The sequence below is a fragment of the Carassius carassius genome, chromosome 14 (genome assembly GCF_963082965.1).
Source record: "Carassius carassius chromosome 14, fCarCar2.1, whole genome shotgun sequence".
In the NCBI taxonomy this organism is placed as follows: Eukaryota; Metazoa; Chordata; class Actinopteri; order Cypriniformes; family Cyprinidae; genus Carassius; species Carassius carassius.
Genome location: NC_081768.1, coordinates 29,309,486 through 29,336,989, shown reverse-complemented (window position 1 = coordinate 29,336,989; position 27,504 = coordinate 29,309,486). Strand labels below are relative to the sequence as shown.

The window sequence follows — 27,504 nt, the reverse complement described above, 5'->3', positions numbered from 1 at the left end:
ATGACCTGAAGCCCCAGGCAGTATTAGTGTTGGCACATTTCCCAGTTTGCCTGCCAACTTTCCTCATTCCCAAGAGACATGCCAAGCGGTCAGTGAATCCCAGCTTACAGGCGTTATTGACAACAATATAGCGCAGGTTTGTAACCACCACAGAAATTTAGAGAGACAAGTGCTCTCAAATAGTTAAAAATGTCCCTAATTCATCAATGTCACAATGACTGAGATGGCCAATCAATTCACCTCTACTGTTCACATAGACCAAACACCAGCTCCAAAGCAATACTTTAATGAAATAGTGTGAGGTAATATTCAAATAGCAAAACATTTTATATTTTACCATTTTTTTTATATTATTCTATATTTTAACTTTTTATGACATATGTGAAATTACCAAACAGTAAAACCTGTGATGCTAACTTGACTTCTTTGCGCAATTTCACCATTCTGAACATTTTCACTGTCATATGCTCAGGGCGCTATTACACATCTCCTAAATGAGTCTAGAACGTGCCGATCAAAAACACAGACCAGGAAGACGCAGAAGCGAGCAATCTCATATGAAAGCATATGCATATGAAAAATAATGCGACCATCAACAATAACCAATTATAAATGGAAACTGCCTAATGCTACAGAGTGAAATGTCAATCCAGAATGTGGCAAAGGCCTGTGCAAGCTTTGGGCCATCTACTGCATCTTTGCTTTGATCATATTCCTGAATATGATCCAGGTGTGGTATTTGATAAAAATTCAATTTTTTTTTCATTTCTTTCAATATGAAGTTTTTATTTATTTTTTTTACTAAACCTACCTAAATTCTAGTGTTGATAATAAAATAATGTTTCAAGCTAGAATAAAACCAGATGTATTTTTTACTTTATTTTTGTATTATCATTATTTATTTTATTTATTTATTTTAAGTAGAGGGTCTGATGATTATTTTGATGTACTGCATGTTCAGATATTCATACAACAAAATATTCTGGGGGCCATGAAATTTTAGTAAAAATCAGCAAAATCGCTGACAGGGGCTGACAATTTTTTTTTTTTTCAAAAATACTGGCAGGGAAATAGTTAATTATTTGATTCCCTTAAATAAATAGCCCATTACATCCCCACAACCAGTGTTCATGATTCTTATTATATTGCATTCAGGAAAATCTGGACTTGAGGTTTAGGGATTTCCAGTTGGCGCATGAAGACGCTTTGATTTAGCAGCAGAGCAGAGGCATTGTTACTTCACATAGGGCATTTTCAAAGTGTCCTCACTGTGGTACTGCGTCTAGCTTCTATTTCTGTCTTTCCACTTGTTTCATGTGCTCATCACATGAATACCGCTGCTCTGGTTGTTTGATGAAACCCCCGAGCACATCGGTGCACTTCCCGGAAAAAAAAACAACTATATATATATATATATAGACACTTATCAATGCTCTGCAGTAGTTTTGCAACAGAACTCTCATAATTGCATATGGTATAAGTAACCCTTGAAGAGAGGGCAGAGAACGAGAATAACTAATGTTTAAAACTTAAAGCAGTAATTCAATCCCCATCATTTTGCTAACAGCTCCACTTGATAGAATGGAATTACCAGTAGAAGCAATAATAGAACTGGACATAATGCTACTATTTATTTTACGTACATGCAACTTCTTCCTTGATTAACAAGTGGATTTTGCATATCATGCTGCATAACGCTTTGCAACAAATGCCTGCACTGACCACAGTGTTTGAATCTCTGAACAACTGGTTGCTTTTTTTTTTTTTTTGCCAAGACATTATTAGATAAAGCAGCAACTTACATCCCCAGCCTTTTATCCTTGCAATTATAGCACTACATCTGTACCCTGATTCACAGAAATGTCTCCTGTGGGCTTGGTAAAACTGTTTCTTTATGCTTCCTGCACATGGAATGAGCTGCAGCATACTATTACCTTACAAACTCCTCTACTCTTTGAAAGCCCTTACAAACTGGAAACATTTTGCTGTTTTCCATAATCCCTGACCTGGTGTGAAATGTTTTATGGATATTGCTGATATGACCTGTATATCGTTCTTCTTTTGCTATTTTTCCTGTGTTGTTTCTATTCATTTTTTTTTTATATGAAAACTGTTGCTGCCATCTTCAGTTGGACTCCCTGAAAGAGGTCTTTTATCACAATAAGATTTAAATAAAGGACAAATAAAGATAAAACCAGAGGTTTACGTGCAATATATGATTTTGAGGGCTCTGGGGAATGGAAATATTACCACCAAATAATGACTTTCAGTCTCACCCAGAGAAATCACACAGCTTTAGAGGATTTTAGCCATGAATTTCAGCCAGAGCTTAGCCTTGGACTTGTTGTGCCAAATATTCCTTTAAAGTGAAGTGTCTTGTTTCAATCCATCCTGTTTGGTGGATAACAGGTCCAAAACTCATTGGCTGAGGTTGACGGCAATTCTGTTTGATGCAACAAAAAAACACTCACTACACCTTTAAAGAGAATAGCATGTGAAAAATGTGAATAAAAAATTCTAAGTCAAGTAACATTTCGAGGGACCAATGATTAATATGCCAATACCTCGGATTTCCAGATTATTGGGGCATTCATCGTATTTCTAAATTCCTTGAGAAAACTTCAAATGTTGAAATTTGCATTGAGAAAAGTGACAGCCAAATATTTTAAAGCACCGTATTCCATTCATATAGTCTTCAATCAAAATTCCACAAATCCATCACATTGCATGTGCTAAAAGAGCAATGCAGCACTTTGTGTGATTTGCCAGAGGACTCTGGATAAAAAAGATAAAATATCAAGAAAAGAAAGAAAGAAAGCTGGAGGCTTGGCATTTTATGAAAACTGTAAATGCATTTATGGTCCTTAATATGTGCATGTGAGGATGCAGCAATGCTTAAACTAGCAAAACCTGCAAATAAACCAAATAAACAATTGCAGCCCAATTAAAATTCATTTGTGTTAATGACTTTAAAGATCTGAACTCAATACAGTTGTTCACATAATGTTTTTTTTTTTTTTAAAGCAGAGAATATAAATTACTTTCTATAAAATTTTCGGAGTTATAATTTGATCGCAAAGCAATGTAGCAAACATGATGGACAGACCTGTAGTAGACCGGTATTCGTCTGACAGTAAAATATTTTAAAGCACAGCAAAAAAAAATAATAATAATAAAAACAAATACAATTTCTAAGTTACTTGCGCGTTTCAAACTTCGCCTACTTACCCAAGGTGTTTCCGACCAGAGAGACAAGGAAAACTATGATATATCCAGCTATGAGCACCCATTCATACTGTTTAGGATGCAGATATTCCCTCCAGATATACTTGAGAAGTTCATCATCTTCATCAATGTGAGAATGGGAGTGGATTTCCGTGGAGTTCAGATGCTGCGCTGATGTTAGACAGTCATTACAGGCGTCATTAGCGGTGATCCCAGACATGTTTGGCTCTCTCTCTCTCTCTCTCTCTCCAGCATCGCGGATGACTGACACCGCGCGAGTGAGGGAAGAGAGAGGGAGCAGGGGAGAAGAAGACTAGAGTTGGAGAGCGTCGTGACGCACTGTGGACCTCTCAGCCTATAGCCAATTAGTTAGCAAGACTAAGTCAGAAACTACAGAATGCATCAAGTGATTGCTGCACGGTTCTTTGTATCTCGTGAGTACACTCCTGTTTATGCAAGTACCACGCTACTCCATAGATATCAGACCTATGTCACATTATATATTAAGTCAAACAATCCTATATCTTCTTAGTCGCATTATTATTTATACCCGTTAAACACGAAAAAGGTGAAACTAAATGCCGTTTTCCTTCAATTGTATTCTCTCTTGACGCCAGTGTTGGTGTGCGGATGTGTTTGATGTGTTTATTTTTATTTTTTTATTTATTTATTTTAAAGCGCAAGGTCTATTGATGTGTTTTAGAAGCTGAATTTATCTGAATTTGAGCGCATTTTAGAATGATGTAGGCTATTATGCACGAGAATTAAGCGCGTGAAGCCGCTGAGCCCTGATCTATATAGAGAACATAAGCCAATATAGGTCAGTGGACGAGAGCGCATTTACATTGAAATAGAACGGAGTTCTGGGTGAATTAGCCTATTAAAAGCAAATGCAGATGGCAGAGTAGCCTACTGAATAAAACAAAATCCCATAGTCACCAAAAAAAAAAAACCCTGACATCCAGGAAATAAAAATGCGATCAGTTTTACCACAAATGTAGACAAGTGATACCATAATTACTTTTAATTGGCTCTGCTTTACAATAAAATACAAGCTCATCGCGATCGATTCCCTGACATAATACATTAATGCGACCCATTTAACAGATGCATCATTTTAAGTTAACAACTTGAACAGCAACAAAAAAATAACGGTAACACTTTACAATAAGGTTCCATTAGTTAACATTAGTTAATGCATTAGTTAACATGAACTAACCATGAATGACACCTCTGTTCAGCATTAGTTAATATTTGTTAACGTTAACTCACACATGTACTAATGCATCAATTCACATTAACAGCACGGTTATTTAACATTAGTTAATGCATTAGTTAACATGAACTAACCATGAACGACACCTCTGTTCCGCATTAGTTAATATTTGTTAACGTTAACTCACACATGTACTAATGCATCAATTCACATTAACAGTACGTTTGGTTAACATTAGTTAATGCATTAGTTAACATGAACTAACCATGAACAATGCCTGTAAATAGCTGTACTGTTTTGTAGGGGTTAAACTGTACATATTTACATTAGTTTACGCAGCAGTTGACACACACTATATATGAACATTTCTAACTCACTATGTTACCCTAAATGTAAAAATACTGTTGTGTACCTTATCAACACTCTTTTATATAAGGCATTGATTTGTTGGTAAACATAATTCTACAGTGGAAAAATGTTGTTAATGTTTATACGCACTTTACTATCATTACTTGCATTCAAATAAGCATTTATTAATGGATTGAGTGAACCTTATTGTAAAGTGTACACTATTTCAACATTAACTGATGTGTTACTAACATTTGTAGACTCTTTATTGACATGACTTACCATTAATAAAGCATTTATTGATGGAAATTATGAACCTTATTGTAAAGTGTTCACTATTTCAACATTAACTGATGTGTTACTAACATTTGTAGACTCTTTATTGACATGACTTACCATAAATAAAGCATTTATTGATGGAATTTATGAACCTTATTGTAAAATGTTCACTATTTCAACATTAACTTATGGATTACTAATATTTGTAGACTCTTTATTAACATGACTTACCATTATTAAAGCATGTATCTCTCACACTAGATGCACATCTCCTAGCTTGCAGTAAGGTCAACAGACTTGTGCACAACACCTGCCTCTTGGTTCCCACCTGGAGCATTAATATTATTTTACAAAGTAAAGGTTGTGCAAAGTAAATAGTCATTATTATATAATTATCAGATTGAATAATTTTTTTTTAAATTTGCAGGCTCATCTGGGATGATAAACTGAGTTAGGGTTGCATAATAATGGCAAACGATCTCACAAGAATATAATTTAAGGTTTGTCACTAAAACGGCACTGGTAAAAGTCTACCCATAAACTTAATCCTCAGAGGAGCATAAACAGAACATACGACTGAGATTTATTAGGAATACATATGGAATACAACATGGTGGTTCATATATGTAGAACCAACATCTGTTCCACGAGTCACAACAGCTTTCCAGCATCCCTCTTCCACCCCAGCTCCTCAATCTCATTTTTTCCTTTCTTACTCAAGGATTTGGAGAGTACTATTGGGTTCAAGTCAAATGTCAAGCTTTGAGCTCTCTCCTCGGATAGTACACCAAATGCATATTCTATACTGTATATGACTAAGTGCAAACTTGCCAACTCTGATGTAAATTAACTGAATGGTATCTTAGTCTTTTTGCGTTTGGTTACATATCTGAGGCTATTAGAGTTGATCAGATCCGGTTCAGGCCTATCTTGATGTTGCTGCCCAGTGTCTACAAACTACATCATGTGCCAAGAAACCACTTGGCATTTCAGTGGATCAACATCTGCATTTCCTGGTCTTACTTTATAAACCACTAGATGAACATGTTTAGCTGCATCTGCATCTACCTAGACTTTACAATTCATTCCTGGATGGTCCTCAAAGATTTATTTTTACTGCTAAATATGAACAATTAGCTATTAAAGTATTCTATACATGAACATTTAAATCCTGAATATATATTGTTGCATAGCTATGTGTTGCCAAGTATGGTAAGCCATTACAAGGGCAAACATACAGCAGTGAGTAGTGAACATGCACACACACACACACACACACACTGTGAAAATATTTGCTGCAGTGCCCTGTGAGCAGTTGGGGTTCAGTGCCTTGCTCAAGGGCACCTCATTCATGGGTAATGAGGGTGGAAGAGAGTGCTGTTCATTCACTACCACACCTACATTTCCTGCTTGTACCAAGAATCGAACCCACGACCTTCGAATTACAAGTCCACAACTACCACTACACAACACAACACTTTACATCCTGATCCACCAAGTTTGCAAGAAATCTAAGATTTCTTAAGAATACAAGCAAAATATTTACATAGCAGTTAAAATCTAAACAAATACAGTTCATTCAATATCAAACTAATTTTAAAATAAAAACTCTTGTCGTAAGGGTTTGTTGAATAATGCACTAAAGCTAGAACCTGCTAAGGCAGTTCCAGCAACTTAACTGAATTATCTTTTTTTTCTACAATTATACCTTTATATAATGACAAAATAAGACTGTAATCCATGGGCAACAGAATACTTTTGTTATTATTATTACTTTTTGTTTACCTCCAATTAATTAACAGTAAATTTAACAGAAATGCTCAAACTGATGTGCACGTGAGTTATTTCGAAAGTCTAATAAAAAATCCTAAGACCAGCCGATTCTTGTTAACACCTCCTTGAAGGACTTTTGCTTTTGCATGACGCTGCATCCTCACCAGTAGGTGTCAGTATGAAGTCCAGGAATACTTACCAAATTAATTAAAGCTGTTAATACGTGTTATATACGCAATATAAGCCGTTATCAAACTTGATGCTAGTAAACTCAAACAATTGAGTTAATTGCATGATTATCTTCCTGTTCCTCGCATCATAATACTGTTTCAACATCATGACCATTCATTTATTTGGTAAGTAGCCTATTGGGATACAAGCAACAGTGACTGTATTTGTGTGCAAAAAAACAAAACAAAGTAGTAACTGTAGTTAGAGAAAAGCATTTTGATATTGTTTGTTCAGTATACTCTATACTGTGCATGTGCACTGTGAGTGAAATGATACTCATTAATGCACATTTTTAATAGAGAACTGTTTTGGATCAATCATGACACAGACCATCTTATCACAAGCAACATCATGAGCTATATATAGTGCAAAAGCAGTGTGGTCACCCTTAAAGATAGCTAAGCACCAATTACCCACAAGCCAACATTATATATGTTATATAGTATATAGCATTTCAGTTTAGACTCTAAACAATCTGGGATATCTCTGGGAAGCATTTGTCCAGGCTGAAGTGCAATTTAAAGTTGTACAGATGGTTTCTACAGCTTGTAAGAAGACATTTTTCGTTCTTTTTTTTTCTCAGTAAATGTTTCAAGTTGCAATTACTCAAGTGACAGATGTAATGAACCCAGTCTGCCCATTATCCCAACACAAAACATTCCTTTTAAATTTACAAATAATATTAATAATAATAAAACAGAAGCTACTACAAAGTAACAGTGTAACAGTGCTTGCAGCATTTTCCACCAGTTATATTGCAAACCTTCAACACTGGCACTAGCAATAATGCATTCAAGTAAACATCACTGTTGCATATTTTCAAAGCCAAAATGTGTAATTTTTTAGAATATTATTTTTTTTCTACTATCCCAGTTTAATATGCAATGACAGTTTCAACAAACCATTGAACACGAGAATCCCAGCCAGTATGACACAACAACCTTGACAATAGTTAGGGGCAGGAATATTGGTTGGTCTGACCATTGAAAGGTGTAGAATAGTGCTTTAGAAACCTGTTTGAAAATACTTATTTGTGCAATTTTTGCAATTTCATTTGGTCAGTAAAAAGTGGTGCAGAAATGACTCGCTTCAGCTCCAACATCATTTCACTAGTGGTTTTAGTATTTATTCTTGTGTATTAAATTTCCTACCCTTTGAATGAAACGGCCAATTTTATTGTCATGTCCCTGTGCCTGCTGGTTTGTATAACTGCTATGATCATTCATGGGCTGTCTTCTTAAAAAGACAGAATTCCTTGTTTTCTCGCTTACATGACTCTGTTGGGGTACATAAGCAGGCTGGCCTGCTGTGGGACGCCTGCTTTCAAATGAGCAAAGTGGCTCAAATCTGCTATACAGCCTGTTTACGGATACTTGCTGCTTTGACACCAGATCTGATCTGGTTAGTGTCGAGTCTGTCTTCTCATTCTGAGAAATGACCATGGATTGTTCCTGTGTTTTGGAGGTCTCTGCACTTGCAGGGGTGTGAGAGGGATGAAGCTCTTCGGTGCTAAACCGAGGCGTAGATGCCTCTCCCGCCAGGCCAGGAGATTGATTCTCAGCTCCAGGGATATTCCCATTAGCTCGCTTCAGTCTGCTGCTCTCAATGGACTTGGTGGAATTGGCAGTGCTACCCTGGTGTTTCTTGTCTTCCGTGGTGTCATCATAATCTGAGAGAATCGTATCTGTGCTGCTTCCCATTTTAAGACTTTCTGAGTTCTTTCCTTTTGGTGAGCTGTCCCCCTTTTGTGGGATGTTAAGAAGGGATTTTATTTTCTTGGTGCTTCTTTTCAAGAAGTGCTGCGATGATGTGCTGTTAGTTTTCAAAGGCTGAGTGTCCTCCGTGTCCAGAAGCGTTGCTGACACAGTTCTTGAGGGAGGCTCTTGCCATATGTTTCCTGAGGTTGTTTTGCTCTCACCTGCCTTTTTGAAATCATGATGAGAGATGGACCTCTGGTCCTCTTTGAAATTTTGTGTGTACGCTCCATTTCTGGGATTCACATTTGCGGACACATCGCAGACTTTCTGTTTTCTAGGTAAAGATGCATACATGTAACTAGAGGGCTCAATAAAGTTACTGTTATATGTCTTGGACCTGGGATCGGCCAAGCTGTGTCTTTTGTATCTGTCATCTTGCTGGTAGTCATGCTCCTTGTTTGCAAATCGATTTTTGGCCCTGTTTAAACTTGCGTATATTGCATCCCTTCCAGAGCTATTGGTCATGTTACTTCCTGAGTTTTCTAAAATCTGTAAACTGCGCTTCTTCAGCAAGTAGTCATCGTGCTGGGCTGTCTGACTCCACTGGGTTGAGGAATACATGTGAGCGTTTGACTGTATTCGTGCCGGATTATGGTTGGAGGATGCTGAATTATTGGAGTAGCTATTTGTCTCTGGTTGTTCCGGTATAGTAGACGTGAAAACAACCGATGACCTGATGCGAGAGTGTTGTGGAGGAGCCATTTTATTCTCCTCAAATTGGTCCAGATAATCGTAGTTCTCATCGTAAGGGGTGTCGTTGCTGTTGTTAAGGTAAGACTCTATCCTCCATGTCCGAAGGAAGGACTTGGAAGTACTTGCTAAACTGGGCAGGTTTTGCCTCATGTTGAGAATTTGTTTGTCATGGCCATGGTAAGACTGGCGCATGTTTAAGCCTCTGAACTTCGGGTTGATGACGTAACTTTCATACTGGTTGTCCACATTGTTGGAGAAACCGCCATAACGGTTGCTCTCTGCTGCCACGTTCCAATTACTAGAGCCATGATTGGCCAGTTTTGGCAGATACACAGGCTCCTGCCGTTCTCCTGCGTAACTGTGTCTTTTGTAAAACTCTGATGTGTCTTGAAGGAGTCGAGCATGGGGTGTAACAAGTGGTCTTTCTTCAACCTCTCTCAGTGCCGAGAATCCTGATCTTCTTTCACAGGCTTGCCGGTAAACAGCGTCAAGCGTGTGCCTCAAATGATCTTTTCTTTCAAAGGGCTTGCTGGAATGAATCAGAAATCCATCCACTATACCATTGGGCTTTGTCTCACACTGGTTCACACCTGCAATCTGAAACTGAGCTGGGACTGTCGATCGAGCATACAGCGTTCGAAATTCCTCATCATAAGTCTCCACTAATTGGCCTGTTATAACTTGAACCATGCTGAGGTTGATCTTCTCGTAAGACCACATGAAGCTGTCAAACAAGAAAGGAACATAAGCATAGTTATTAAATTCATTCCTAGCAACATATGCACATGTGTTAGAAAGCAGTTCATTTTGGGAAAGTTTTAAATGACTGCAATCATTTGAAAAATGCTTCTGAGAGCCAGAAATTTGTGTACTTTTTGTTGACATACGTTAAATGTTTTTGGAGTCCTTATATAAAGTGGCTCAGAGAAGTATATGGACATTGAAGACAGATTTTGAATGCATTTTTAAGCATAAATGGCTTTGGATTATAATGCAATAGCCATTTATTTTTATTTGAGCAAATCGATTCACAAAAAATAATTTGCATTACAAAAATAATAATAGTAACAATAATATAAATTTATATATATATATATATATATATATATATATATACAGTATATATATATATACAGTATATATATATATATATATATATATATATATATATATCATCTTCATCATCATCATCATCATCAAATTAATTAAAAAGTAAAATAATAATAAAACAAATGCCACCTCACCTGTATGATCCAAAAAATACCTTTTGGCAGTCTACCAGAATAAATTTCTGCCCCATTCCTCCATGAAACTTTACCCCAGATTTGCAACAATATTCCTGGCCTTTCACTGTGCGTATCCTCATATTCTATAGCCAAGAAAAAAACAACAAAAAAACAACAACCGGTTATATTTTAGCAAGACAACAAGCAAATAGAAATATGCAAGTATGCCTATATGTATATATGCCAAGCTGTCTGAGGGGAGGGTTCTGTGCTCAGAATGTAGCCCAAAGCTGGAGAACTCCCTCATTATCCCAAGCTGGGATAGGAATAGTTAAGGAGGGAGGAGTTAGGGTGGAGAAGGGATGCCAGAAAAAAGTTAAATTGGCTGTATGCATATTTAGTATTAGGCTAATTAAGTTGATTATCTGATCGTGCTCTTACTGTGCTCAATCGGTTGATTACCTGAACTGTTCCTTTAAAGGTTGTTCTTATTATAACATCAAGTACTTCGGTACAGTGTAATCGATTATTAAAAAGTCTGATGCGATATAATTTCCACCTTAATTTTATTTCTTGCTGATGTGAAGATTTTCTCTAACTATTCATCCAGCCACTTTGTTTTCATTTTGGTTTTTAAGATGTACTTTTCATCCAATCAATTCCCAATGAACAAAGTCCTGTCCAGCATTTTTTCCCTACCAAATACCCATTTTTACTTAAACACGTGTGACCCTGGATCACAAAACCAGTTTTTAATTTGCTGGGATATATTTGTAGCAATAGCCAAAATACATTGTATAGGTAAATATTTTACATTTTATGTCAAAAAACATTGGGATATTAAGTAAAGTTCATGTTCCATGAAAATGATTTGTAAATGTTGTACCGTAAATATATAAAAACTTCATTTTTGATTAGTAATATTAGATTAGATCAATTCAACTTTATTGTCATTGCACATGTAAGGTATAAGGCAAGAAGAAATGCAGTTAGCATCTAACCAGAAATGCAAAAAGCAATAAGTTAAGTATACATAGTGTCTACAATATGTTACAAATGTACAATAAATATACAGTTAAGGCTATGGACATATCTGCATGATATACAGATACTATGAACATACTAAACAGATGGATTATGTAATGTGTATGTACACTATAAGCAGAAACTATGAAGATAACTTACACTAGTGCAATGCACATTAAAAAAGTGCATAGAAAAATATTCCAGTGTGCAAACGGATTATTCAGTATTCAATGGAGCTTATTTAATCAGCTTTAAGAGGATGTATGGATCTCAGTTTCAAAAAATGTACCCTTATAACTGGTTTTGTGGTCCATGGTCACATACTGTATGCTGTATTTGGTGTTTAATGCTGATTTAATGAGAAATTACACAGAGACATTGTCTGTTTAGCAGAAATAAAATGAAAGGCAAGCAAACCACATTATTGCTGTGTAAATAAAGATAATGTCAGGAAGTCTGTCTGGTGAGGCCAAGGGTCCTTTCTTATCACTGCTGCTAAAGCAACAAAGCTGTTGAGACACGAGACTGGGTATACGAGTACTAGACAAGATTAGATTTTTTTTTTTTTTAAAGACATCCTCAATGACTAAATATATAGGGAAAAACAGTCTTTATTCAACTGGAAAAATGCAAAAAAAATGTAGGTGCATTTTGAAATCAACTTGTACTTTATGAAATTAAGAAAGAAGAATCCGACGAAAGAAGAAAGCCGTAGTCTTGCTTCATTCTTTTAAATGGATACATTAGTCTTGTTTAATATACAGTACAGACCAAAAGTTTGGACACACCTTCTTATTCAAAGAGTTTTCTTTATTTTCATGACTATGAAAATTGTAGAGTCACACTGAAGAGTCACACTACAATTTTCATAGTCATGAAAATAAAGAAAACTCTTTGAATGAGAAGGTGTGTCCAAACATTTGGTCTGTACTGTATATTAAACAAGACTAATGTATCCATTTAAAAGAATGAAGCAAGACTACAGCTTTCTTCTTTCGTCGGGGGGTTTGGTGACACAGCATCTGTGTTTCCAGATGGAATTTTAAAGAATGCGACACACATGTCTCCCAGAAAAACAACAACAACAAACGCTGAAATCACGCGAGCGTCAGACTCACTTCTGTGTGTAGAAAATGAAACCACGCGTCTCCGCCATTCATTAACAGAACAACACTAACAGAACAACACTAATGTTGATGGGCATGTCTTGTGCAACTGTAAAATGAAAGTTTATTGTTTCCACTGCAAAGAAAGTCTGTTAAATTTAATTTAAAATAGTAAATCAACCATAAAAATTTCAGGATCTGCATCAACTGCTGTTGCTATGTTATGTATTCAAAAAATGTCAGTAGCAGAAAAATACTCTGATGTTGGCACTTAGTGGGGTGTGGTGAGAAAAAAAAAATCTTAATTGCAGCTTGTTTTTCATAAAATAATAGTTAAAACCCTCTGGGAAGAAGTGGGAGGGACGATGTTTCCATTTCATAGCTTCTTTATATGGCTCATCATAAGAACATGAATATTTCCGTCACATTTGACAAAAAAGTTAACTGATTTGCATACAAAGAGCAAAGATGATATTTAGTTGAAACTGATCAGGTCAAAAATATTTTCTAATCTTCTTTTGTTGGTTATGTACAGTATATGTTTCTCAAAGTTTCTCAAAGAACGGCTCTTTAATTTCAACAGCTTTCATTTCCTTTATCGCCCTGAACAAAGAACAAACATTTCTGAGAGACGAGAGCTCTGAAAAAGAAACAAGAGTAACAGCATGACAAGTTTGCAGATTGCTGTTGACATTTAGTTTTTCTGGTTATGCGTTCTGTCAGTCACATCTTTACATTGACATCAGCCCCAGCCATCAGCTTAGAAGAATATAATGCAGATAAATGAGGAAATCTTGTCACACGCAGGAATCAAATATATGTATCGAATAACAAAAATTGCATTTGTTGCCATCAACACCTGCAATTTGAAGCTCTTGAATTTACATGGTCACAGATATACTGTACAGCTGCTGTCCCTTATTAATAAAATGATACTTCAGTCATTGCAAGGAATGGGTGTTCATTTTACAGATAAAACTAAACTGCACCATGTTTATAAAATGGTCAATTATTAAAGGGGTCACTGATTATGATTTCACCTTTTTAACTTTAGTTAGTGTGTAATGTGGCTGTTTGATCGTAAAAAAAAAATATCTGTAAAGTTACGATACTCAAACTTCAATGCAAGGAAAAAATTGTCTTTTACAGAACTCACACCATATGGCCTACAACAAGTGGCTGGTAGGGACTACAACAAGCTACTTCCTGGGTCAGTGATGCAAAAGAGGGGGAGGGGCCATGTTGGTCTGCTTTAAACCTTCTACACACTGCACAATTTTAGCAATCCTAAAAGATCATTATAAATCACTCTGTGCAACATAGATATAATAATCTTGTATGACATGCATTCAATACTGTATTGACACCTTGTAACACATGCAGTAGACCAAGTCACTGTTGAAGAATAAAACGTCATTAGCATTCGCTAGTGGTAAACAAAAACAGCATGACAAAGCACAGTTTGGCAGCTGTAATTTTTATGTTTGCTGAAAAAAAAGAAAAAGCTGTGAAAGAGGAAGTTAAAAAGAGTTAAAGATGTAAGCATTTACATACAGAACTACCAAATATTGCTACAAGTGTGACTGCATCATATAATAATTGCTGTTAATAGTGTTCATCGTCTGGTTGACTGTCTTGTATAAATTTTTCGGAAATTGTCTGTCATATGCACATAAACTGACATTCACCACTGATAAGTTAATACTAATTATTGTAGAAACTTAATTTTCTGTAAAGCTGCTTTGCAAAGATTTTTTTGTGAGTGTGTGTGTAAAAAGCGCTATACAAAAAACTTGAATTGAGTTTTAGCGCATTGTTGCATTGAACAACACACCATTTCAGGTTCATTTTTATTGGCTGGGCAATAAATGTGGGTCACAGCAGTGTGCGATGATCATGCTGCATTTCTGACACTGTGAAAAAATATTTGCAGGCTATCTTTATTCGGAAGACCTTGACAACAGCAGTCTCTGAATGGCTCTACACACCGCATGAGTTTCATGTTTCCAAGACAAAAGACTGGCATTGTGAATCAATCTTGGCGATTTCTGTGATTGTGGCTTCTAAACGGTGGTCGTATATTGTACAGTTAGAGAGGTTCAAAGACGGCCGTTGTCACAGTCTTAGGACCAAAAGCATCATACACAAAGTCACAACACCGTTATGGTAAAACACATGACACTGTATTTGTGTGCACTCATCTTTTAAGTTGGGATAAATTGAGCCAGAATTTTCTGGGACAACATTTTGACAGTTTGTATGCCGGTTCATGTCGGGATGTCGGGATACTCCACCCCAAAATTACAATTTTGTCAATAATCACTTAATGACTTTGTTTGTCTTTGGAACAAAATGTAAGATATTTCGGATGAAAACCGAGAGGCTCGTGACTGTCCTATTGACTGGCAAGTAAATTACACTGACAACCGTAACAATTTGTACGCAAAGAAAACAATAATAATTACTTTATTCAACAATTTGTCTCCTCTCTCTCTCTGCATCACCATAGCGCCATTTTGAAGAATATCTTCTAAATACAATCACTGTACATTCTTCTGTGCCAACCGTGCTGCAAGAATACAAATTGTTGAATAAAGTCATTATTTTTGTTTTCTTCACGTACAAAAACTATTCTTGTCGCTTCATTACATTATGGCTGAACCACTGATGGCAGATGGGGGTTAGTGATTAATAACAAAATTTAAACTTTGGGGTGAAGTATTCCTTTATTTTCCTTTATGTTTCAGTACAGAGAGTGTTTTTGATCCAGTACACACATTCTTGTCTCCGTTAGCGAGTGCAGTCAATCAAGAAAACACTTTGCACAGGTTCATACCTTAAGCAATATGCTTCCCTCTTGTCAATGGTAGAGAGGCAACATATTTATCTAGAGCTGCACTGTTCTCTTGAGCAGAACAGGATGCTCAGACCCTCTCAGACATGCACTTCACTTCACTGCCTGCTCTGCATTTCAGTGAAACCACAAAACGCACACTTTCTGATATGCAGTAGCGCTGTTAAAAGGCGTATACAAGGCAAAGCCAGAATCATACCACTGGACCAAAATATGTTTTGGAATATTTATCCATCTCTACATTTGTTTTATTCTTCTTTTATTTTATTTTTTTGCATGTTTGTTTTCTAAAAAGGGTGTTAATATAGTAAATGATGCTGTTCTGGGATGGAGATCATTTTGATGACACATGATTTGAAGGCAATATACAGTAGAATATGGTCACTTACCCTGAGTTTTTGGATTTGGATGTCTTGTTTCTCTATCATATTGAGAAAGCTTTTGAAGTGATTGTGGTCGAGGAGAATGTAGACAGAAACACCTCTGACTGAGGCATCCACCATTTCTTTAAAGATGTCTACATCAGTGAAAACATCCATTGCAATTGCTATGACCTGTACAGACATAAAAATGAAAACATCAGTCAAAATGTGAGGATTTTGTGGTATTCGCTTTCAGAACAGGCCGTCTCTGATATTATCTTAAACCAATGATATCCCTGTCAGTTACACAAAGCAGAGTGTCAGCCCAGAAGCTGCTTCGGTTTATTAAAACGGCACCCTTTGTTTTTCTTTGATTCAGAAAAAAATGCATCTAGACCGATTTTAATAACTTGAAAAGTAGCCTTCATGAAACCGACAGTATGTATGTATTTTCTTGGGCCTTTTGCTTAATATTAAACAGAAAGAAGTCAGGGGAGAAGACTCAGTTTTTACTATTAAAAGGCCTAGTCCGAGCATTTGTCTTTCAAGAAGACCAACATTCCTTGATTCAAGCCTCGACAGGTTTAAGATGTTCCGTTAATGCTGAATGAGTCTTAGAGAAAGTCGTATTTGCCACACCCTTGGCAACATGTACTGATTAACAAATGATTAATAAAGAATTTCTATAGAAATTGACGAGATCTTGTCAGTATGAAAAATGTTGCCCAGCATATAATCTTGAGCAACGTTTACAATTTTGTATTTCAAATAAAGCAATGAGAGGCTTTATGAGAGATTTTGCCTTGACTAAGGTTGTAAGGTACCACTCAAAGATGCGCAACAGGGGTAAAAACAGCAATATGAAAAAAGATGCTTTATAAAATAAAGGTTGAAAATAAGCAAGCCTTCAATTAAGCTTGTTTAGATCATTCATTCTGCACATGCTCACATTTTTAAACCGAGCATATCTTGTTTACTTAGACAAAATAATAACCCATGTGCTTAAGGGTTGACAGCATATGCAACAACATATTGGTAAATACAAGTAAATGGTTATAATGGCAATTATGATTTAAAAAGCTCGAAAAAAAAAGAAGAAGACATTTCTCACACCTGCTTTCATACATTTATGCAAAAACCTGTCAACACATCAACCAAAAAAAAACCTCACTGCTGATGTGCTGTCGATATATTCCATTGTATAATGTTCTAATGTCTAAATAAATGAAACCATCTTTAGATTAATTGAATCTTGGCTTGGCAGAGGCTAGTATATCTGTCAATATCATTTGGCACCATAGATGAGAATACTGCCCCAAACACACCTGACAAGATACTGTATAGATCGCTCAAGTGTTTCATTGCTGTGAGTCGACTCTAGGGAGCACATGTAATCAGAGCTCCAGAGCCACATGAGGTGCAGTTCATTCAGCACACTGAGATTGGTTTGGTAAATCCACGGCCTCATGAGCAGTGTTGGGGAGTAACTAGTTACATGTAACGGCGTTACGTAATTTAATTACAAAATTATTGTAACTGTAATTAGTTACAGTTACTAAGGAAAAATGAGTAATTAAATTACAGTTACTTATGAAATTTTTTACGATTACAAAGGGGATTACATTTGAATATTTACCCACATCCACATACAGATTTAACTGATTTCTTTCCCAAATTGCACTGACTATTCTGAGACATACCGCCCTAATAATTTCCGGGATGCGGAAACACAGTCTGGTTCGTAGAATCCAGTCATAAAAACGAAATGCCTAACGCGGACGGAATATGCCACATTTTGGATGACTAAATCAAAAGTAGGTCAGTACACTTGAATCAAAACATGACATCGACTGTGTCTGTTAATATAAAGCCCCAAAAATGCAATATATGACTCCTGCACGTTCTGCGTGTCTGTGGAAATCAGGCGCGGACTGGACACCGGGAGAACCAGGACAATTCCTGGTGGCCTGACAGCCGATTTTGCCCCACTATTTAATATCGTTATTGTATAATTGCCTGCCGAATGTACTAAAGCGATCATTTGCGAATCCGCCATTTGATAATTAAATCTCTAATAAATCATGAATTGTTAGTCATGACTCGCGCGCTCTCCGCGCCTCCGCCAAATGGTTTGGATCAGACTCAGAGTAATCAATGCGAGAGAGAGAGAGAGAGAGAGAGAGAGAGAGAGGATTGCTGGAGCAGAGAAGCAGAACTACTGTTCAGGGTTTCAGATCAGTTTCATCTGTAAAGATGCCTTTTTGTCTTTGTTTTTTATTTATTTAATCAAGCAGCAGCACGTTGCTCATCAGTCATCACTCAAAATACTATATAAAGTACATCATTATTATCTGTTGTAATGTTACAGTAGGAATTTAGCTGAAAAAAAATTCAGATTTTTTTTATAGGTTTAGGGGGAGCTACGACAGACAACAAACACAACCCTTACGAAAATTAACATTTTAATATTTAACTATAAATCCAGAGAAAATGTTTACTATTGTTTAACTGTGATAACCAAAAATGTAAAATTATTTTACAAATGTATTTATTTATCCATTTGCAAAAAAAACAAAAAATAAAACAAGGTTATTTTACTTTTATATAGGCTAATAAGGGGAAGTCGTGGCCTAATGGTTAGAGAGTTGGACTCCCAATCGAAAGGTTGTGAGTTCGAGTCCCGGGCCGGCAGGAATTGTAGGTGGGGGGAGTGCATGTACAGTTCTCTCTCCACCTTCAAATACCACGACTTAGGTGTCCTTGAGCAAGGCATCGAACCCCCAACTGCTCCCCGGGCGCTGCAGCATAAATGGCTGCCCTCTGCTCCGGGTGTGTGCTCACAGTGTGTGTGTGTGTGTTCACTGCTCTGTGTGTGTGCATTTCGGATGGGTTAAATGCAGAGCACAAATTCTGAGTATGGGTCACCATACATCACTTTTTTATCACTTCACTCACACTAATAAAAGCATGGTAATTTTTTGTAAGGGAAAAACATGACTCGTGTACAGTATTAGGATTTTTTCTATAAAGATATTGTAGCATTGTAGAGTATTGTATTGTAAAGTATAGTTTTGTTCAATCTTGAGTATTAAAGTCATGAGAGAGATGGATAACTGGGCAAAATAAAGAGACTGAAGAGAAAAATGGAAGTGAAGGTGCAGTTCAGGAGATAACTTTTAACTATTTTGCATGTCCCCAAATTAAAGATTTAAACCTTTTTTTATGTCAGGTCCATACAAAAAATAGTTTTGTCCATGAATTTGTTTGTATGAGTTTGAATTTTCCAGTCTGAATTTTTTTCCCAGTCTGCCCCTCCTGTAAATTAATGGCAAAGACATGGTTTCATTTACTACACATATATAGGCCTACTGAAGCTCGCAGTGTTTTCAACCTCTGCCGTCTCAGTATAGGAGTACACGAGCACATAAACATAATTTCTAGAACTGCTCTGTGTAACTTCATGTGCATTTTACTTATTTTGAGAAAACTATCATCATATACAGAGACAGCAGTTTAAAAAAACACCAATGTTTCAGGAGTTTATTATACAGAATACATCACATGCTTATTAGATAACTGTATTTAAGTTGATGTATATGCTTTTATTTATTATTCTTTAATTTTCACAAATTTAGAAAAGTAATCAAAAAGTACTCAAAAGTAATTAGTTACATTACTTTAATAAAGTAATTGAAAAAGTTACACTACTATTACATTTTAAACAGGGTAATTTGTAATCTGTAACCTATTACATTTCCAAAGTAACCTTCCCAACACTGCTCATGAGATACTGTCCTAGGTGGTCGCCTAATGGGCCTGACTCTGCTCTGCACTGGGGGGGGACTAAAAAGTGATCCATGATCAATCAATTAAGGCTTCTTGCACTGAAAATGGAAACCAAATAATATCAATACTAAATCACACCAACCAATCTAATTTTAATAGTTTACAGCAGGTAGAAACAGCTCTTTAAGGTAACAATTGTGGGTTGCCACACAATGCATTTTAATTTATTAACGAATGAATAATGAATAATAAATTATAGCACTATAAGCATATCCAACCTTAAACAGATACATACTGTACACATTAATATGTACAATATCTCAACTCCTTGATAATTAACATAATTGAAAATGTAAATAATATTATCCCCCAGCAAAAAAAAAAAGAAAGTTACAGTAGATGTATTGTACATCTAATTTTACTTAAGTACAATATACTCACACAGAGCAACACTATATAGCAAATTTATGCTGCTTGATTAATAATTTTGGTACAAAGGGTTAACTATATTATGACTTAGCTCTATATGTAAAGTTGGATATACAGAATATCTAACTTTATCTGCATAAATACAGTATATGCGTGAAGGATGATGTAGAACATAGCAAATCTCAAAAGTGAGATTGCTTGTATCGTTGCAAAATGTAAACTATATTATTATCGCTCAGCTCTAATTGGCTAAATATGACTATGTTAAAATATTATTTTCATTAACATCACATAATCTGGGAGCATGCAATTCAGGAACTTGTTCAATTGTGCATTGTTATGTAGACTGTAGATAATCATAATAGTAAGTAATGACTCACAAATATGTATTCATTAAAAACCTTTTAAAGTTCAATGATATTCCACACCCAAAAATGGATTGGGAAGAAACATAAAGTCCATTATATAATGCCTAATCAAATGATAAGATCACATCCTTTTTTTCACTTATCAAGTCATACAATTTGACCAACAGTGAATTGATGAGAGCAAATTCGGACGATATTGTTCTCAGTCACAAGCATGCATCTCAGTCCATCTTTGCTCAGTGATTATTAGACGTGCTTAATCATTATTAAATGAGCCAGGGCTTTAATCATCTCTCATAATCACAACACAAAGAAAACTTCATTACTTAGAAAGGAGGCATTGCTTTCTCACTTATTACTAATAAAGACTGCTCCACACCTCAGAAGCAAGGCTTTCTTTGCATGACAAAATGTTTTTTTTTTTTTTTATGTGGTAAAGCTTGCTTCTCATAGGCACACCTACATATTTCTGCCACTCCTGTCTCATTAACTGCAAAGGGAGTGATCATTTCAGCATTGCACATTGCACAACTAGTTCCATTGTTTGCTGTGTGTTTGTTCAGCACAGTTTAGCTGCCACTGTTGCTGGGGAGAGACTGCTGTATTGTGTACATGACTGATGCCTGAGGGAGAAAGAGATGCACCTAGCCTTATTACATCTTTAGCAACAGTTCAAGACGTCACAACTCTGGGCCTGCTTTCAAAAGTCATGATTTAAAGGAAATCAATTTACAGCCTCCTCTGTGATTATCAGGGAATCACGGGGTGAACAGGCAAGGCAGTGAAAATGGTTGGCACTTTTCCTGTACTCCTGTAACAATGCAACGGTTCATTGCTCTGACAGACAGCAATGCTGCTCTCATCAGTAGCCTACCTTGTACAAAAAAATGTATACAAGATTATGGACACCTTATAATGAAAATTATTCAGAAACTGAAAAATAAATAAATAAAACAAACATTCACTACATTGGAGTCAGTTTAAGGGTTTTACTCTGAAGCCAAATTTCAAAAAGGAACAATCGAACTGTAATGTAAAAAAATAAAATAAAATAAATAAATAAATGGCCTTTTCATTTTTAATCAAAATGTCATAAATGGACCCTTTAGTCACAACAACAGATTCAATCTGGTAACATATGCAGGACTTCTCCATTCATTTAGACTACTTAAACCCCGCCCCCTTCTTACGACTGCCTGCAAGCTTACATTCAGTCAATCTGCCTCCATCCAAACAACAGCAGATGAGAGAACATTGTGACTTTAATGAGAAAAAAACAGATGTTATGGCATTTCATTTAGAAAATGTTGCACTATCATGGCAGAATTTTTTCGTACTGCCTCTTGTAAATAAATGGGTGCAAAGATACCATTCAATTTCGAGGCAATTCATTTAATTCAAGGCTTTAACTCCATACTGTAAGGCATGTCAAACTTTAGCTAAATGTATCAAATTACAGATACACAAAATGAAGTAGCTAAAAATAGATTTTATTTCAGAATTAGAGTATACTCTGAGAGCCTCTATGATGTTTTTATATAGTGTGCTAACATAATTTATTTAGAAAGACTTTCTCTGTACTCTAAAGGTATACACATATGAGAATAACAAATAAACAAGTCATTGGCAAATATTTTGTGTGCTGTTGTTTATTTAACATTATTTTGTAGATCTTTTGAGACTGTACAGATTTAACCACCTAAAACATGCAACTCTGAACAGTGTTGTTTTTCTGTATCCCTTTTAGTGTTATTTTAACACTTTTTTTGGAGTCAAATTAGGAACTCCGGCATTGTGTTAAATATTTAACTATTTTGAAAGTGTTATTTTAACTCCGGAGAGTGTAGAGCTATATAAACTCTGAAAAAGTGTTGAAATCAACTCTGTGAGAGTTAATTTAACACTGGACTTTTTGCTGTGTAGAAGCTGTCTACAAGGCTGAGCACTGTAGAAAAGCATGCCTATATGATAGGTGATTCCAGTGAAGATCAAAGACAAACTTTGTATTTCAACATTTAAAAGATCTTGGCTCATATAGCCTTGATCGGTTATATTCAACCCTGAAGAAAAACAGCAAGCTATAATAACAACTCACTCTAGAGGATGCCTAGAAAATACCTTTTAACCATGGAGGCATTGACCTTATTTGAGGAAATATTGTTTTTTCTCATATTATATGGAAAAAAAAGATGAAAATAATTATAATAATAATAATTGGCCTTTTTCTTACCTAATAAATGCTACCTTCATTTATTTTTTTCTCCATAGACATTTAAAAATAGCAAACAAAAAATTACAAACATTAATCTCAATCAAAAAAAGTATTTTTAAATCATAAAATCTTACAAAAAGTGCTTCCTTAAAATCTTTGAATGAACAACTCATTCCTCGAAGCATTGGCGGATGATGATGCATAAGAGAATCAACAACAAACATGGACTATGATTTAAGTCTTTGATTATTTATAGGTACATTATACACTGAAATCCAATATATTTAAATGCATACAAATATGAACAGTGAAACTAAGCGAAACTAATTTTCCCAACCTGACAGGTGCAATGATGCTTGGATCACCCCTTGTGGATTTTGAAACCACAACCTTCCAATTACTAACCAGATCTGTTACCACTAGGCTACAATATCATTCAAAAGCTCAGTTTTGATTCTAGCATGTTTCTTAACTCTGAGCACAGTTCAAAAGCACGTGATCTACAGAAGGACTTGTTTCAAAGAGGCGTTTATTTACACCCCTTTCAGCATGCTGTTTTATCAACATTACCTGCCTGGCATCCTGTATTTGTTTGCGGATCACTTCCTTGATAGTGGGGCTGTTTTGCTTCGGCGGGTGGAACAGCAGGTCTATCTTGGTCTCGAGTCTTCTGTGCGGGACCTCTGGCCAGCCTAAATCCAGGTTTGGCGGGTCAGTGTCGGAGTGAGTGGGCCAGTATGTGCCTGTGGAGGACGTATCATCCTGTGTACAGTCCTGTTCCTCTGAGTGGTTGCTGGTGGGAGGCTGCACAGAGCTCTCTGTAATATGGTTGATTTCCTCTTCAGAGAGGAAACTGCATATGCCTTCCTCTTTAATGAAATTTTGATAAGAAGCTTCTCCCTCTTTAACCAGGCAGTCGATGGCTAAACGATATGCTTCCTTGTAATGTGGCTGTATGTAATCTTCTGCCTTGAACTCTCCCTTTGAGGAGGACAGCAGTGAAAAATCGGATTCCATCACGGGGTCGATTTGGATCCCTCAAAACGCTGTATAGCCTTTGTTACCTAAGAAACAACACACATTATGTTCAATAATTCTGTACATCAACAATATTATGTAACAGCTCACCTAGATACATGCATGATAGCATCTTTTATGGATTTCAAGTTTGGTTATTTTGTTGGTCCCTTTTGAGCATTCTGTTGCACCTACGGGTCAACTGCTGTAACTCTCATTAGGGTGTACGTGGACTGTCTGATTAATATCCGCTAACTCTTTATTTTGATCGTTTCCAAACGTACATTCTATTGACTATAAGTGACTTTGCAAGAACGTCAACTTGTGCTAACCTTAACCCTAACAGTCTACTAAAACTCTACTAACACTCTAGTAAGAGGGACCATCACAATAAAGTAAAACCGGAGATTCTTCTTTGCTGTTAAGGCTGTGTTTTCCAAGCTTTACACATTTCTTGCTTATTATTTTCAGCCACTTATTCCAAATGTTCCCATTAAGACCCTCAAAGAACAGCCATTGCAGGCTTCTAGACAAGATGTTCTAAACAAAATCGCCCAGAAAATGTAATAATTACTGTAGTTTTGAGCTTCAGGTCCTGCCATTTATCTTAATGCTGTTGCTATCATGGTTTGTGTCTTTGCAGGAACTGCTTGTTTGAACATGTTACTCCTCCACAATCATTTGGTCTGGAATGATGGCTCTCATGCATCAGTACCATCACTCTGAACTTACTTTGCACTTACTTTTTTTTTTCTTCTTCCATGATGTGTCTTTAAGGACATAATATCCTGGGACCTATACTCATTTTTGTCTAGTAAATCCCACCTTCCCTCAACACCACCCTACACCAACTAGCTACAGTAAGTAGAAAATCATGTCTGTGAATATTAGGCATTTAGACTGGACCCAAATGTTCCCTACCTAAAGTTAATTTTTCATTTGGAAATATGTCTTCATGATTACTGCACTTGTCAAGCCATTACACCTGGCTTTAAATACTGTATATATATATATATATATATATATATATCGTGTTTGGTTGGTATCATTATTTTTACTAAGTTATTACTAATATTAATTATAACATAATTTAAGTATTATTATTAGTAGTAGTAGTAGAAGTAGTTGTAGTAGAAGTAGTAGTATTAGAAACTGATGCATTGCCTGCCACAGTTGGTTTTGTCTCCATCTCATGTAAGTCTACACAATTTTAAACAGCATTAAAAAACTTTTTTTTTTTTTTTTAATGAGAGCACATTTAAAACACTGAGTAACAGCGGTGAGAAAACTCTCCAGATGTAACATGTTCTGCTGCTGATGAAACTGTGACTCACTGTTCCTATAATGAAGAACCTGTCCTGGATTTCTTTTTCTTTTTTTTTCTTCTTCTTCTTCTTTCGTCTGAAACTGTGAGAAAATGTTGATATTATTGAATAGTGCTGCTTTGTTACTGAGTCTGGCCACCAGACGCTACCAGAAAATTTTATTTCCAACTTAATAATGTTTGCTGGGTGTAGGACAGTTAGTTTAGTTAGCTGACACTCTCTAAATGTTGCCGCTAAGTAAGTCTATAAGCCCCGAAGAAAAATAAAGTTATCCCAATCATTTCAATAGTTGCAGAACCCTTCAAGCCTGCTAATGGCCACTTAGACACAACTGTCTGAGTCAGTTGTATAATCTGTAACTTTAACAGATGCTCAATTTAGTTACTATAATGTAATGAAACATTCGCGATTAATATGAGGCTTTCCAATATTAATAATATTTAACTACATTTAATAAATATAAAATAAGTACAAATTATGTACTTCACCTTTAAATAAATTCAAAATTAAGACTGAAACAGTGGGCACATTAAGCATCAATAATCCATCATAATGATGTGTTGTTTGTCTATATTAAGGATTTGATAGTATATTGTCGAGTAAATATTAAAATCAACCAATCAATCAGTTGTGCATATTAACAGAGTTCTTCAGAAAAAAACAGGTCATTCATATGGAAAATAATATTAGCTTTTTCTGTTTGCTTATTGCAGGACAGTTAGTTACAGATGGTATATCTATTACCAAGTAACAGTAACATTCGGGTGAAAACCAAACACTGGAAAACCTTGATGCCATTAAAAAAAAAAAAAAAATTATTATTGATAAAAAAGGTTATTTCCCAGAATCCATCAAGGTTCATCCCATTTCAAATTCATCCCATCAGGCATAATTAATTCATTCAACTTGACGTGACTTGATCAGCAGGTGCTGAGATCTCCACAGGCCTAAAGCATTGACAAGGAGTTGGCATGCAACACTTAAAGTTATTTGGAGCCCCATCTGCTCTGACACGCTGATTAATACGCTTACTGAATAACAAAAGCAGTTTTGGTATACCCAAACTAAATGCTGGGTATTAAACAAATCATTTTGTGGTTCTGTGAGAGAAATTTGTTACTACAATAACACTATTTTTATTGCGTTTGGATTTTGCCTTTTATATTGTATATTTAAAAGATCTTAAAAATGTATTTTGCTTGCAAAAGCACAGTTTCACTAAACAAGTAATTCAGAAATAAAATAAGAAAAAAGCTAATTTTGAAAATTTCCACAAAGCTTATCAAATATCTGTTCATCTTAGAGATCATAAGACATCAGCACATTCCAAAGATAAATCTAGAACTAAAATCGATTTAAATTATTTGTGAGAACCCTAATGAGTTCATTGTACACATTCTCAGAACTAGTCCGTCACAATGTCATGCACTAGAATTGTGAAATGTATCTTTCAATATGCAAAATCAATACAGGCAGATATATAGCAAAGTAACCTGTCATCTGTACTCTGCAGCTTTTTTTTCACTGGCTCCAAATAATTCAGTACTTCAGTAACATCGAGTTATACATTCAAGCCTTTGCCATTTGTAAAACGTTACTTACTTAAAAGGAAAGCATCATAATGTGTCTCTTAGCATTCTTATCCCGTGTTGTACCAGCAGAGATGAGGTATGTCACAAGCTAAAGGAGATTTGTTCGTCTCTGAAGAAAAAAAACAATGTGTCTGAACAGGTGAAGTGCTGAAAACCTGGTGAAGGGTGGGGACTCAAGTTTTCACATGCAAATAATGAGAGCGTCTCACTGGCCAGAGGCAGTAAACCTGTCTGACATACCGAAGACACGCCTCTTCCCCTCTATCTTTCAGCCTGCGCCTCTATTATTTCATAGAGTTCATAGTTCACTGAGATAAAGAGTCTATCGTCTTCTCACTGATAGAGGATTTGTTTTGTAAATGTGACACGTACAAAGTTTCAGTGACTTTAGTGGTCTTTTTAATGAATGAATTCATTTATTTTTGGAGGCATGTTTTGATCTAGCAAAAAACTCCTTGCGCTATCTATGCACTGTCGTCTTTAAATTTCCATACCTCCAAAGATCAAGGAGACTGTCAAAAAGGGTTCTGCTACACATGCGCTTGCTATAAACGATGGCATCTTGACTTCAGTGGGATATGGTGCTCATTCAACAGTCCATAATTTGTGTGGAAGGAACAAAAGAAGTTTTCCTGTGGGTGGTTTTGTCAGTTTACCCCCATACATGCTCTTTTAAGTG

At 35.9% G+C, this 27,504-nt stretch overlaps 2 protein-coding genes across 2 annotated transcripts in view; both read right to left on the bottom strand.

The window, feature by feature from the left end:
* hcrtr2 (hypocretin (orexin) receptor 2) overlaps positions 1-3,479 on the bottom strand; it is a 92,253-nt gene extending 88,774 nt beyond the window's left edge. Inside the window, exon 1 of the mRNA XM_059566823.1 lies at positions 3,229-3,479. Within this exon, the coding sequence (XP_059422806.1) occupies positions 3,229-3,445 (217 nt within the window). The 5' untranslated portion in view covers positions 3,446-3,479. The remainder of the gene's footprint in view (positions 1-3,228) is intronic.
* A 4,448-nt stretch (positions 3,480-7,927) lies between these two features.
* fam83b (family with sequence similarity 83 member B) lies at positions 7,928-26,959 on the bottom strand. The gene is made up of 5 exons (XM_059566820.1): positions 26,836-26,959; positions 23,462-23,955; positions 16,124-16,288; positions 10,767-10,891; positions 7,928-10,246 (listed from the first exon to the last, which is right to left on the bottom strand). Exons 2-5 carry the CDS (start codon positions 23,906-23,908, stop codon positions 8,191-8,193), a joined length of 2,793 nt encoding a protein of 930 aa, XP_059422803.1. The 5' UTR covers positions 23,909-23,955; positions 26,836-26,959; the 3' UTR covers positions 7,928-8,190.
* Between the last annotated feature and the right edge of the window lie 545 nt (positions 26,960-27,504).

Coding starts and splice junctions, on each gene's coding strand:
- fam83b (XM_059566820.1), bottom strand. CDS start 23,908: ATGGAATCCGATTTTTCACTGCTGTCCTCCTCAAAGGGAGAGTTCAAG. Junction 10,892..16,123: donor TCCAAATCCAAAAACTCAGG/GTAAGTGACCAT, acceptor TCTTGGCTATAG/AATATGAGGATACGCACAGT. Junction 10,247..10,766: donor GTATTTTTTGGATCATACAG/GTGAGGTGGCAT, acceptor CTTGTTTGACAG/CTTCATGTGGTCTTACGAGA.